Source organism: Protobothrops mucrosquamatus, unplaced genomic scaffold, assembly GCF_001527695.2.
Source record: "Protobothrops mucrosquamatus isolate PMUCROS unplaced genomic scaffold, P.Mucros_1.0 scaffold2680, whole genome shotgun sequence".
Taxonomy (NCBI): domain Eukaryota; kingdom Metazoa; phylum Chordata; class Lepidosauria; order Squamata; family Viperidae; genus Protobothrops; species Protobothrops mucrosquamatus.
This window is the reverse complement of record NW_015388727.1, coordinates 216546-230921: the sequence shown is the minus strand read 5'-3', so window position 1 is coordinate 230921 and position 14376 is coordinate 216546. Positions and strand designations below refer to the sequence as shown.

The following is a 14376-nucleotide window of genomic DNA, read 5'->3' as shown; positions in this document are numbered from 1 at the left end:
CCTGCAATAACTCCAGCAATGTTACAAAAAACTGCGCTACTCGGAACATCTTATATTTTAAGGAGGTACCTGGTTGACACCTAGGATGCTGGTAGCAACCAGTGTCAAGCATCAGCGCCAGCCAATTTGAATGTTCAGTTGACTGAGGTTCATGTTTAATGAATAAATAATAATAATAATAATAATAATAATAATAATAATAATAATAATAATAATAATAATACCACCAAAATGCCAAATCCAGTTTGAACATCTGGCTGACTGTGCGATGATCAATAATAATAACAACAACAACAATAATAATAATAATAATACGACAAAAATGCCAAATCCAGTTTGAACATCTGGCTGACTGTGCAATGATCAATAATAATAATAGTAGTAGTAGTAGTGATGATGATGATCGACAAGAGAAGGATGCTGATCTTGGCTCATTCAAGACTAGCCATCTCGGGCTGCCTCTACCCCAATCTCTCTTTACAGACACCCAAGTCCCAACACCTTCCACAAGTTTCCTCGGCCGGCCAAGCGAGCGTCCCCCCACCCCGCCGGCTTCTCTCCAGCTCTTCCTCTCCCCGCAGGCGACCCTCCAACCTTTTTGCAAGCGGGCTGCCCCTACACACACACACACACACACAAAGGGCTCCCACCCCTGGCGGCCCGAGCCCAGAGACACGTGTACGCCCGGCCCTGGGAAGGCAGAGCGAGGTCGGGGGAGGGTACCAGCGTCTCCTGGCGCCCTTCTCCAGCAGCCCCACCAACTTCCCCGCTGCCTAAGCGACTTGGCCGCCGCCTCCACCGCCAACCGGGCGCCCGCAGCACGGAGAGCGCGGCGGCTCCCTCCGACCCCCTCCCCCTCGGGCTGGGACCGGCGGACCCCCGGGTGGGCGGGGCCGAGGCGGACCCCTCCCACAACCCCTCGGGCCGCCTGGTCCCGGGGGGGGCGCGCGCGGGGGGCGGGGCGGGGCGAGAGAGGCGGCGCTTGGACTGACCAGCGGGCGCCGCCGCCGCCGCCGCTCCCCGGGCCAGGGAGGGGGCGTGTCCCTGGCCGGGGAGGGGGCGTGTCCGGCGCGGGGTCCCTCCCCCGCCTGGCCGCGCTCGCCGGCTGCCTTCGCCTCCTTTCCTCGAGGAGCGCGAACAGTTTGGAGGAAAAAGTGGAGGCGGCCGGGTTGGATGCGGATGCGGCGGCTGCCGACGGCGACGCCGAGCCGGGCGGCCGGGGCGGAGTAGAGAGCATGGCCGTCTCTTCCCCGCCGAGCATTCCCGCAACTTCCAGCGGAGGCGGCGGCGGAGGAGGAGGCAGCAGCAGCAGCAGCAGCGCCGGGGGAGGCGGCGGCGGGAGTAGCAGCAGCGGCGGCGGCGGCGGCGGTGGCAGCGCGGGGGTCTCGACCGGCTTGTTCCGGGCGGTGGAGCCGCTTTATTCCTCCAGCCCCTCCGAGTCCCCGCGGCTGGCCGGCGGTGGCGGCGGTGGCGGCGGCAGCAGCGGCAGCCTCATCCACGGCTTCCTCTCCTGCAGCGCGGCGCCCGCGGGCGTCGGCGTCGTCGGTGGCGGGGCGTCGGGGGCAGCCGGCGGGGCCCCGTCCTCGCTCCCGGGGGTGGTCGGGGGCACCGAGTGCCAGATGGTCGACCTGCACGGGGTGAAGGTGGCCTCCTTCGTGGTGGACGGGCAGGAGCTGATCTGCCTGCCGCAGGTCTTCGACCTCTTCCTCAAGCACCTGGTGGGCGGGCTGCACACCGTCTACACCAAGCTGAAGCGGCTGGACATCGCGCCCGTCGTCTGCACCGTGGAGCAAGTGCGCATCCTGCGCGGGCTGGGCGCCATCCAGCCGGGCGTCAACCGCTGCAAGCTCATCACCCGCAGGGACTTCGAAACTTTGTACGGCGACTGCACCAACGCCAGGTGAGCGCGGGTCTCTGGGGGTGTGTGTGTGTGTATGTGTGTACACGTGTGTGTGTGTATGGGGGGGTTGGGAGACGAGGCCAGTCGTTTGGGGCGTAGAGAAGGGAGGGAGGAAGCAGCCCCTTCGGACCCCTTGGAGTAGAGGGGGGGAAAAAGCCCGCCTTGGCGAGCGAATGCGCTTCGGAACGTGTGAACGGGGTTACGGGCGTGCGGGGTGCGAGAGAGGTCGCGCTTAGTGGCCTGGGTCTCTTAACCGGGGGCTTTGTGATTCCCCCACCGCCCGCTCCGGCTTGCGGTTAAGAAGGAGTCCAGCTTAGCGGCTCTTTTGCGTTTAGAAAGTGAGATACACACAATATAATAGTAAACAAATGAAGGAAGGAAGGGGAGAAAGAGAGAGAGGGAAGGCCAGGATCTGATCTGTACCGCCTCTGGCATCTGGGACCTTTTTTTTTTTTTTAGAAACCGGAGCAAGTCCGAGAAGAAACCTTTTTTTTGGGGGGGGGGGAGTTTGCTGCCTGGGATCGTGGGGACAACTTGCAAACGGGGAGTGGGGAACTTAAGGAGTGGGGGACAGCTTTGGACCCCTCCTGCCTGCCTGCCTCGATTGGGGAGGGGGGTGTTCATTTCAGATAAAAAGAAGATTTTTTTTTTTTTTAGGAATTCCTGGTCTCTCCAAATGACTTTGTCTGGGACTGTTGAGATTTGAACCCAAAACTTTGTGGCTGAAAATGGGGGGCCTTTGGAAGGCAAAGGGGAGGGAGTCGAGAGAGGGGAGGAGAGAGGGGGTGCCATGGTCCAACTTTTAAGCAAGGTTCTGGGAAATTGGCTCCATCCTACAGTAAAAGAAGTAGCTTCTTTGAGATGGTGACCTAAGTTGCAAAAACAACTTTACTGTTGTCAAGGAACAAGGCTGGTTGCAAACCATGAGATTTGACCACAGTGATGCCAGCCACTTATTAAGTCCCCATGCGGACAATGTGGAGTTAAGCTCATGCTTTAAAATAGGAGGCATTTGATTTCAGGGGTGTTGCAGGACATAAGGCTTTTGCACCCTTGCCTCCAAGCAAGTGGGAGTGGGCACAGACTTTTGGGATTTAAGGCCAGGTTGCACATTATGCTTTAAAATAAATTCCACTTTTTTTTTTAAAGATGCTTCTGGGTGCTCTTAATTTTGGCTTGGGGAAAAATGAGGGTCTCCTTTGGAACTGGAAGATTTTTTTTCTTCATTAGGACACTGTTGAATTCCACTTCAGTTTCCATATCCAGTTCAGAGTTATGAAGTTTAATCTTCTTTAAAAGATCCACCCTTTGGAGGAAAGATTGACTATTGAATAGAGAAATAATTTGGAAAAAAGAGCTTCCGAGGTTGCATTTAACAGGAACATCTTAAAACAGTTTTACCTAGAGACAACTTCTTCTGACTTGACAAGGATAAGTTGAAGAAGTGAAAGAGGACAATTTCAATTTCCTTTAACCCTTTTCTCTGAATTTTGCATATTGTATCTGCTCTAATAGAAAAAAATCTCTTTGGGATAGAAACTGCTTAGAAGCTGGTTGTTTGCTTGAGTTTTAAGTTTCAGGAGATTGGGATAAAGGGCTGCTGGACATCTTAAATAGTCACATCTTAGTAGTGGTAGATCCAAAGATCCTCGGATCTTTGCTGGGTTCACATGTGGCAAGACAAACTGGGTTGCAATTTGAAGATCCTTCCATAAGGAAAAGATCCAAGCAAGGTTTATGCAGACCACCATCTGCTCTCCGGAGTCCTTGGCTGTAAACCCCAGAAATGGGACAAACCTTTATTGCATGCTGGTTCCCCAGAGGGGAGTTGTGGTTGAATGAGATTATGTAAAGCAGGGAAAAAAGCCCGGAGCAAATTTTCTTAAAGAAAGATGATCATATAGTAATATTGGAAATAATTTGGTTTAATGTCCTTATTGCAAAAATCTTTGCAATATTCATAGGAGAGATACGCGAGTCTGTCTGCTCAGTCAAAATACAACCAAGAAAATATGCTTTTATATATACATAGAATAGAAAGAGGTCGGATTAATTCAAGGTTTTGGCAATTGTTTTTTGTGTTTGTTAACACAAATGAAAATCTGCATTTCTTTCATTAAGACACCAAAAATATGCTTGGTCTTCGAATTTTACGTATATGGGACTAACCCCAGTCCCTTTGTTATGAAACTTTAAAACTTCGTATTTTCTTAAATACTTGGAATTATACTTTGCAATGCACAAAGACGATGTCACCTTGCAGATTACTTGAAGACATTAGGAGTCGTGTAAGCTCAGAACTGAATGTCCACTTAGAAACTGTTCCTTAGTAAAGCAAAATAAAGGAATATTCTCAAAAGTAGTATTTGCCCTACAGTCTCCTGAGTTATTGAAATACCTAGAAAGTGGCTCTCAAATAGTATAGTTCTTTTATCTCAGACTGTGAAACAATATGTAGAAAAGTTTTCTCCATATTGTAAGTGTACAAGAACATTCAAAGCAGAGGAAGTTTTCCGTGGGAATAAGATTAGGGAGGAAAAAAAATCCCAATTCTGATCAAAATGACCAAACTCTCTCAATTTTTAAGAAACTAAGCTGCCACAAAGCTGATTTTCTTGTTAATGTGCCTGCTGAGATCCTAGAATGAATACAAAGCTTGCAGACTTTTCTTCTACTCATTGTTTATTATTAGATCATTGTTTATTATTGAAAACATTTTATACTCTGTTATCTTTTCTTATTTTTGTTTAGTTTAAAAGGAACACACCAAGCAGTTGGATTGAGCTGAAGGGCAACTACCTGGCAAATCTGATAGAAGTTTTTCCTTGAAGTTGAAGTTTTTTTTTGGGGGGGGGTTGTTTGTACATGTTCCCCCTTAGAACTTGCTGCCTGTATAAAAACCTGATTTTATTTTGCACAGAGGGGGGACACTCTCTGCATTATCACTTCCAGTGGCTATGCCCCATTTTAGAGGGCTAGAAACCCCAAATAATTCCGCTCTACAAATTTCTAAAATTCTAAAAAAAAATTCTTCCTACAAATTTCTTTCCCTCTACTCAATCAACATGTGGCTATCAAAGTCTTGAGTAGCGTATAAGTAGCGTTTTAGCTTGACTGTCCCAAAAGTGCTTTTTCCAAAAGGCAACTGGACTTTCTCATTTTTTCTTTTGTTTGAAAACATTTTGCTTCCCATCTAAGAAGCTTCTTCAGAACTGAACTTCAGAACTAAAGAAGCTTCTTTTCAAAGGGAAAAAAAACCAACAACCAAAAAAGTCCAGTTGCCTTTTGGAAAGGCACCTTTGGGGGATAACCACGATCTCTGGAGGATTGAGAATCTCCACAGACTTACTCTCACTTTTGGGTGTCTTGTGTGCAGTGTTGATGTCTCCCCTTTAAAAACACTAGCTTTTCTGGTGCATTTAGGCTTCTTGCAAGAGAAAATGATTTCTACTTTAAGGTCTCTCGCCGCTTGGTATTCAAATAAGACGGGAACAGATGGCTAAGGCGGTTCCTTCATTTCAAAGAGGACGATGGTGTCTTTAGCATGTGCTCGCTCTGTGAAGTTGCTGTCTTTAAACCATGTCAAGTCAAAATGATGTGGGCGGGTTGGAGAAAATGTATAATAAGCCCCTTCCATCCCCTAATTATTTAAACCAAATTGAAACAGAGATGGCTACTTCCTAAAGCCACTTGTATCTGGAGAGGCATGAGTTATATTAGTTCAAGGGCAATGACATCAAATAAAAATCAAATCTTGGTGCCCGAGCACTGGGGCATCTCTTAAAAGGAGTTTTGCTAGATCCGCTTGGCAGTCTGTGAAAAATAGGCAGAACCAATGAAACTTTGCAGAAGTCTTAAGTAAAGTCTTGACTGGTATTTTGTGCAGACTGATTTAGTAAAATATTACAGCATTGTGCGCAGAGAGACGTACGGCTTCCTGAAGCTTTATAAAATCCAGCCAGGAGATGGTATGAAATTTTAATTGGGGATCAACTTCACGGTAATCTCCAGATCGACAGAAATCATGAGACAGAGCAGATTTTTAACAAGAAGATGTCTAATTAAAAAAAAAACAGGAAGCTTTAAAAGAAGCAAGTAAGGGAAGACGTGGTTTGGCTGTTCCTTGTTTTGTCATCATCCTGTATAATCTCCTTGGAAATTAATCCCATTAATATAGTGAGACTTTCTTTTAAATACGCTGTTAATAATTGTAGCACTTATCCATCCGATCGTACAATTCTGGATCCTTTTTTCTTCTTCTTTGACTTCATGCTTTGGTGATGAAGGACGTGAAATAACCTTCTCTTTGGGAAATGACAAACAGCTGTCCTTTGATTACAATAAAAAAAAAAAAGGCCCTTGCGATATTTATCTTGGGTGTTCCCGTAATTGACAGCTGTAACTGTTCCTATACATTGCAGCATGAAACAGGACTCCATATAGAAACTGGGTTGCAGACCTGTGAAAGGAGAATGACTATAAGAGGTCTGGGTCCTCTCTTTTTCTTATGTCAACATTTCTTAATTAATCTTAAGTATATGACTTTGAATTCAACAGTGCATTCTGACATGGTAACCCCTAAGTCAGCTTCTGCACCTGGCATGTGAAATTGTCAAGAGACTTTGGATGTCTTTGTGCAGCTGGGATGTGACTTTGCGTTGGTCCCCTGAATGTTATTTGACCATTACAATCTACATTCTTCTTCCTTTTTTTGCCTCCTCACCCCTCCTCTTCCTCTCCTCTTCCTCCATCACCATCCCTTCCACTTCTGGAAGCACATAAGTTTTTTTTTTTAAAAATGCCATGCTTCTGAAAGTTTTTTTTTATAGTACACAACATCTTTAAACGATAGTAGTTTCTGCTAAGTTGAGAACACCACTTGCTTGCTGAAATTTTCATCGGAATGAACCCTTGTGTGAAGTTTTGTGAAACGAGGGAATGTGTTTCTGTTGTCGAAATCCAAATTCTTTCCCATCCTAGCCCCTTTTTAAACTGTTATTTTAGTTTTGGGTAGAGGAACCGGTTTAGTAAATCTCCTTATTCAGTATTATATATATGTGTGTTCATTGATGACTCGCGTGGGAATGTCAATAATAGCTTTATACACCTATTTTATAGATTGCTGTGGAAATTCAGGCAAGGAATTAATTCTGGCTTTTTTTATCACTTAGGATCCTGTGGATAATGTTAGGCATATACCTAAAAATCATTTATGCACCCATATTTGCTTAGTTGGAGGGTAAGGCCATTAATTTGACTTCTGAATACAAATGCTTAGGACAAAGCAATTAAGAAAGTCTTACTTTAAATTGGAGAACGATGTCAAGCATGCGTAGTTACGGAAATCAGGAATCTCAAGCAAGTTTTAAAAGGTCTTCGGAAAAAGAGGGAATTAATAAATGAGCTAGTAAAAGTTTTATTTTTTTTAAAAAAATGATTTATTTAAAACGTGATCTGTCCTCCCCTAAAAACGGCGCATGTTTTAAAACAAGAACACCAACCCAATGCTGAATTTGGGCCTTGCTTTTGTGGCATAATTCTTTCTGCTTGTAGCATCTGTTTGGAAGAGAGTCCCATCAATCTTGCAGTTGCTGCATTCGAGGCAGACAATCCAAAAGTTACAGTCTTTGTCACATCACAGTTTTGAATGCCCACAATAATCTTCGCATAAACAACACCATTTTTGGAATGTGTCAAGTGGTTCGCATGAATTCAGACGTGTCCAGAGTGGTTAGTCAATGAGTTGACAGATGCGCTTGATATTTTTAAAAAGAGAAATATTTATTAACTTGCCAGCTTGTCGACGGGTGTGAATTTTGAAGTGCTCTGCTTACTGATGTGTAGTTTGGTGGCAAGACGTGTGAGCTGGAAAATCTTGGGTTTAACTTTAGACTTAATCCAGCTGCTTCTTTTGTAGGTTTTGAACAACCCCTTTCTTTCACTTTTCACCCCTTGTCTGCAGAACGGGTAGAGTAACAGTTAAACATTGTATAATTGTGTTTTCCTTTAATTGTGAGCAAAAAGCATGTGAGAGCTAGTCATAAAATACACAACATAACTTTCCATAACAGTGTAAGAGGTAATCCAGCTGAAGAAGGACAAACTCTAGTAAACTCTATTGTTTAAAAGGCATTGACTTATTCATATATTGAGTAAGCCATATTGGTTTACAATTAGTCCTTGATTTACGACCACAATTGACCCCAACATTTATGTTGCTAAGTGAAACATCTGTTAAGTGAGTTTGTCCCATTTTATGACTTTTCTTGCCAGAGTTGTTAAGTAAATCATTGCATTTGTCAACTTAGTAACCCGGTTGTTAAGTGAATCTGTCAGAAAGTCGCAAAAGGGGATCACGTGACCCCGGGACACCGCAACCGTCATAAGTATGAATCAGTTGCCAAGCTTCCGAATTTTGATCACGTGACCCTGGGGAGGCTGCAGCGCTCATAAGTGTGAAAACCGGTCATAAGTCACTTTTTTTGGTGCCGTTGTAACTTTGAACGGTCACCAACTGGACTGTTGTAAGTCGAGGATTGCCTGTACTTGTGGTTTTTAAAGAAAACAAGAATTGACTAGTTTTAAACAACATAACAGACCTGTGAAAAGTCAACCAGAAAGACTATTCCCCATAATATGTGAAAGCAAACAAACTGGCGCCAATGCATGACTTCCAGAATTTCTGGAGATGTTGTGTAAACTTCTTTCAGAGTTGGGCGGTACGTATGGCTTAGCAATATCTTTGCGGGCAGCAAAATACTTTCTAGAACTTTAGAGAACTTGGGTGTGGATGCATAAGAATAGTTAATTCTCTTGTGAGTTCCGTTATAGCAAAACCTATTGTGAAAGGAGTCCGTGATTTTTATCTCCCCTGTTCCTGATTACCCAGGAATTCTAGTTTTTCCAAAACACAAGGCAAGGTTTGTGCATTTGTGTAACACATTTGAACATGGTAGACCGATATTTTGCTTACGCCTCGTCTCCCCTCACCTGCTGTCCTGAATCTACTCCAACTCTACTCCTTGAGCTGAAGCCAAATCATTGGACCTTGAGGATATTCTTGATGGGTATTCACAAAGATGTTTGGGAACTGTTTTGATGTCCTCTTGACACCGCCTCTCCTTTAACACTGCCTGGGTGTGTAGAAAGAGCCTTCAACGCCACCTGATCAGAGTGTGCNAGTTGAGCCCAGATTTATGTTGCTAAGTGAGACATTTGTTAATTGAGTTTTACCCGTTTTACGACCTTTCTTGCCACAGTTGTTAAGTGAACCACTGTGGTTGCTAAGTTAGTAACCTGGTTGTTAAGTGAATCCGGCTTCCCCCACTGACATCGCAAAAGGGGATTGCGTGACCCCCGGGACAATGCAGCCGTCATAAATGTGAATCAATTGCCAAGCATTTGAATTTTGATCACCTGACCCTGGGGACGCTGCAACGGTCGTAAGTGTGAAAAACGGTCCTAAGTTGCTTTTTTCATTGCTGTCGTAATTTCGAACAGTCACTAAACAAGCTGTTGTAAGTCAAGGACTACCTGTATTTCATTTCCCTTTTCCACCAGAAATAAACCAACATCCAAAGACGGTAGGGTGAGCGTTATGGGTTATATGTGTCATTTCAGATGCTGCAAAATTAATTGTGGGAATAGAAGCGTATCTTGTTTGGGAAGACATCAATTTAACTGGACTCAGTGTTTCTACTTTGCTTTGTCTTTTGAATCCATCAAATACACATATTTGCTAAAATAAGAAGACACCGTAATAACACTTGGGGACAGGGACCCAAAATGGTTGATTGGCACCTCCAGATAAACTTTTCTACTCCTGGAGTGGATCATTTTAAGTTAACCTTTTTGCCTTTTAAATAAAGCACATTGTTTTAAGATAGAGGTACGTTGAACTAGGAACAAAATGTCTTGTCCCCTTTAGCGTGTATAACCTTCCATTTATTAATATTAGCAATATTTTAATGGCCTCCCTGCATATTTCTCCCCACGTGGCCCTAAAGAAGATACTTACTGTGGCATCAATAGCAAGAGATGGGAAGTGAGCCAAATAAAGTGAAAAAACTTTGAGATTTCCAGGGCTTAAATGGGAGATAATTGAACATTCAAGGAGAGTATAGCAATATTTTATGTTTGGCTGGTTATCTCCTAAATTTTCATTGGTACACCTAGCAGAACAAGCTTCCTGGAACTAAATAACTGATGACTTCAGTAGGTTTTATTATCAAGTAGGTCTTCAAAGAATTGGGGATCTTGCTGGTTTGTTTGTTTGTTTGTTTGTTTGTTAGTTCATTTATCAATTTTATCGGCCACCCATCTTATCTCTGGGCGACTGTACAGTCAGAAAAGACAAAAACCATATAAGCTAAAAGCCATAAATAAGTTAATACAAAAAGACAATATAGGTAGATAATTAAAAGATGGGTAGGGTGGGAGCAGGAGGGGGGCCATCTGTTGTTTAATCTATCAACTATTCATATATACAATAGTTGGTAGTATTTATTAGAGAAATTTTGACAAGCCCCAAAATGTCAACAATCCTCTACTTTCAACGGGACAACCGTATAGGTGGAGAATTAAGGCAGTAAACTGTCTGGACTTCGGTGAATTCTATGAAGAAGAGGCGGTCTGCAGCTCATTGCTGTTTTGTTAATGATCAGCTCTGTCAGTGTGAGAATAATTCCTAATTGGTCTTCGTTTTGACCAATTATCTGCTTATGAAGAGCAAGCACATGGCTGTGGATCTCCTTTTCCTGTTTCTTGACATAATTTGCCAATAAAGGAAAAACTCAAGGTTGATATGAGGGGTCCTTGGTGGTCTCTGAGCTTGGTGCTTTTCTTGCAGACATTTCATTACCCAACTAGGTCACATCATCAGTGCTAGAAGGGAGTAGAGTTTGTGTGGTGATGGTGGTGGTGGTGGTAGAGGAGGAGGAAGAGGAGGAGGAGGACTCTGTGGTCCTTGATCCTCTCTGAGCTTGTGCTTTCTTGCAGACGTTTTATTACCAAACTAGGTAACATCATCAGTGCTAGAAGGGAATAGAGTTTGTGTGGTGGTGGTGGTGGTGGTGGAGGAGGAGGAGAAGGAGGAGGAGGAGGAGGAGGAGGACTGTGTNAGTTGAGCCCAGATTTATGTTGCTAAGTGAGACATTTGTTAATTGAGTTTTACCCGTTTTACGACCTTTCTTGCCACAGTTGTTAAGTGAACCACTGTGGTTGCTAAGTTAGTAACCTGGTTGTTAAGTGAATCCGGCTTCCCCCACTGACATCGCAAAAGGGGATTGCGTGACCCCCGGGACAATGCAGCCGTCATAAGTGTGAATCAATTGCCAAGCATTTGAATTTTGATCACCTGACCCTGGGGACGCTGCAACGGTCGTAAGTGTGAAAAACGGTCCTAAGTTGCTTTTTTCATTGCTGTCGTAATTTCGAACAGTCACTAAACAAGCTGTTGTAAGTCAAGGACTACCTGTATTTCATTTCCCTTTTCCACCAGAAATAAACCAACATCCAAAGACGGTAGGGTGAGCGTTATGGGTTATATGTGTCATTTCAGATGCTGCAAAATTAATTGTGGGAATAGAAGCGTATCTTGTTTGGGAAGACATCAATTTAACTGGAATCAGTGTTTCTACTTTGCTTTGTCTTTTGAATCCATCAAATACACATATTTGCTAAAATAAGAAGACACCGTAATAACACTTGGGGACAGGGACCCAAAATGGTTGATTGGCACCTCCAGATAAACTTTTCTACTCCTGGAGTGGATCATTTTAAGTTAACCTTTTTGCCTTTTAAATAAAGCACATTGTTTTAAGTTAGAGGCACGTTGAACTAGGAACAAAATGTCTTGTCCCCTTTAGCGTATAACCTTCCGTTTATTAATATTAGCAATATTTTAATGGCCTCCCTGCATATTTCTCCCCACGTGGCCCTAAAGAAGATACTTACTGTGGCATCAATAGCAAGAGATGGGAAGTGAGCCAAATAAAGTGAAAAAACTTTGAGATTTCCAGGGCTTAAATGGGAGATAATTGAACATTCAAGGAGAGTATAGCAATATTTTATGTTTGGCTGGTTATCTCCTAAATTTTCATTGGTACACCTAGCAGAACAAGCTTCCTGGAACTAAATAACTGATGACTTCAGTAGGTTTTATTATCAAGTAGGTCTTCAAAGAATTGGGGATCTTGCTGGTTTGTTTGTTTGTTTGTTCATTTATCAATTTTATCGGCCACCCATCTTACCTCTGGGCGACTGTACAGTCAGAAAAGACAAAAACCATATAAGCTAAAAGCCATAAATAAGATAATACAAAAAGACAATATAGGTAGATAATTAAAAGATGGGTAGGGTGGGAGCAGGAGGGGGGCCATCTGTTGTTTAATCTATCAACTATTCATATATACAATAGTTGGTAGTATTTATTAGAAAAATTTTGACAAGCCCCAAAATGTCAACAATCCTCTACTTTCAACGGGACATCCATATAGGTGGAGAATTAAGGCAGTAAACTGTCTGGACTTCGGTGAATTCTATGAAGAAGAGGCGGTCTGCAGCTCATTGCTGTTTTGTTAATGATCAGCTCTGTCAGTGTGAGAATAATTCCTAATTGGTCTTCGTTTTGACCAATTATCTGCTTATGAAGAGCAAGCACATGGCTGTGGGTCTCCTTTCCCTGCTTCTTGACATAATTTGCCAATAAAGGAAAAACTCAAGGTTGAAATGAGGGGTCCTTGGTGGTCTCTGAGCTTGGTGGTTTTCTTGCAGACATTTCATTACCCAACTAGGTCACATTATCAGTGCTAGAAGGGAGTAGAGTTTGTATGGTGGTGGTGGTGGTAGAGGAGGAGGAAGAGGAGGAGGAGGACTCTGTGGTCCTTGATCCTCTCTGAGCTTGTGCTTTCTTGCAGACATTTTATTACCAAACTAGGTCACATTATCAGTGCTAGAAGGGAATAGAGTTTGTGTGGTGGTGGTGGTGGTGGTGGTGGTGGTGGAGGAGGAGGAGAAGGAGGAGGAGGAGGACTGTGTGGTCATTGATGCTCTCTGAGCTTGGTGCTTTCTTGCAGACATTTCATTACTTAAACTATGCAACTTCTTCAGTGCTAGAAGGGAGTAGAGTTTGTGTGGTGATGGAGGTGGTGGAGGAGGAGGAGAAAGAGGGAGGAGGACAACTGTGTGGATCCTCTCTGAGCTTGGTCCTTTCTTGCAGACGTTTCATTACCCAACTAGTGCTAGTGCTAGTCTTAGCACTGATGATGTTACCTAGTTTGGGTAATGAAACGTCCGCAAGAAATCCACCAAGCTCAGAGAGTCAGCAAGGACCCCCCTCCAGCATAATTTGTTATTGCCAATATCTTAAGGCAAGATATTTATTTATTATAAAAAATAAATAAATAAATAAATAAGATATTTATTTTGCATACTTTCATCCCACGTTTGGATCAACCAGGCATTGATTCTCTTTAGCATATGGCTTTCCTTCTTCCCCCCAGCTTTTCCTGTTGTCTCTCCCAGCAGATAGGTAGAATTCTAGATCCGTTCTAGATGTAGCCAGTGAGGAAAAGGACCTCGACAGAAATAGGCAAGGACTATTAGGTAAGCAAAAAGGGCTGAAACATTTTTTAAGTCCTTCGAAACGAGATAATTTTGAAGCAGCACCGGTAGACACCTTCTTACGTCATTTAATTCAGAGGGACGTGGCGTAAAGCACAAATAACCTGCAAGTTTCTCTTACTATAGCCTGTCTCAATAAAGATAATGTTTAGCTTTTCTAAAGCTGAAAAGCTGGAAATTGATTTTCTGGTCTGGTCTGCCTGGTGGGGGCTGACAAGCATGCATGTTTATTCCTTGTTGAACTGTTTCTTGGTGTCTCCACCTTTGGATTCCGAACCATTCTGCAATCCTTGGAAATTTTCTAAGAGGGATGATCCTCACAGTATTTCCGGTGTGTTGATCTGGGCGTTTGCAATGGGAACGAAGGGCAGATAATGAGAACTGCGTGTTGTCATACAAATGTCGCAACTGACATATGTGCACGATATATCAAGAAACAAATACATAATGGTTGCATTTAGGAAATGAAGCCACTGCATTCATCATTTTGACATCGTCATGATTTAGTGAAATATGCGAAACAGATTTTTTATTTTTTTTTGCATACGTGAGGTTCTGTGGTTAAAAACGCATTTGCAATCGTTCTCAGTGTGTATGCAGATAAAGCACAGGTTGGCTGTGTTTGTTTTTCTTATGTCATGACTTTAATTTCTTCGCTTTGCTATTTTTGTACTTTTGGGGGCCCTTCGCATAACTTTGTTCGCCCTGAAAAGGGCTAGCACGATGAATGTATGCCTGTGTAATTTAACATGGAGGCTTCGGTTAGTTGCCCTGGCTAACAGCTACTTGTGTGTGTGTGTGCGCGCGTGTGTGTGTATCTTAAAAACATTTCAGTTGCTTTCCTGATTCACGAA

At 43.5% G+C, this 14376-nt stretch overlaps 1 protein-coding gene across 1 annotated transcript in view; it reads left to right on the top strand.

Moving 5' to 3' along the window:
* Positions 1-1235: 1235 nt before the first annotated feature.
* The window catches only part of DACH2 (dachshund family transcription factor 2), a 190516-nt gene continuing 177375 nt past the window's right edge, over positions 1236-14376 (top strand). The window contains exons 1-2 of the mRNA XM_029285998.1: positions 1236-1278; positions 1375-1900. Coding sequence (XP_029141831.1) covers positions 1236-1278; positions 1375-1900 — 569 coding nt within the window. The remainder of the gene's footprint in view (positions 1279-1374; positions 1901-14376) is intronic.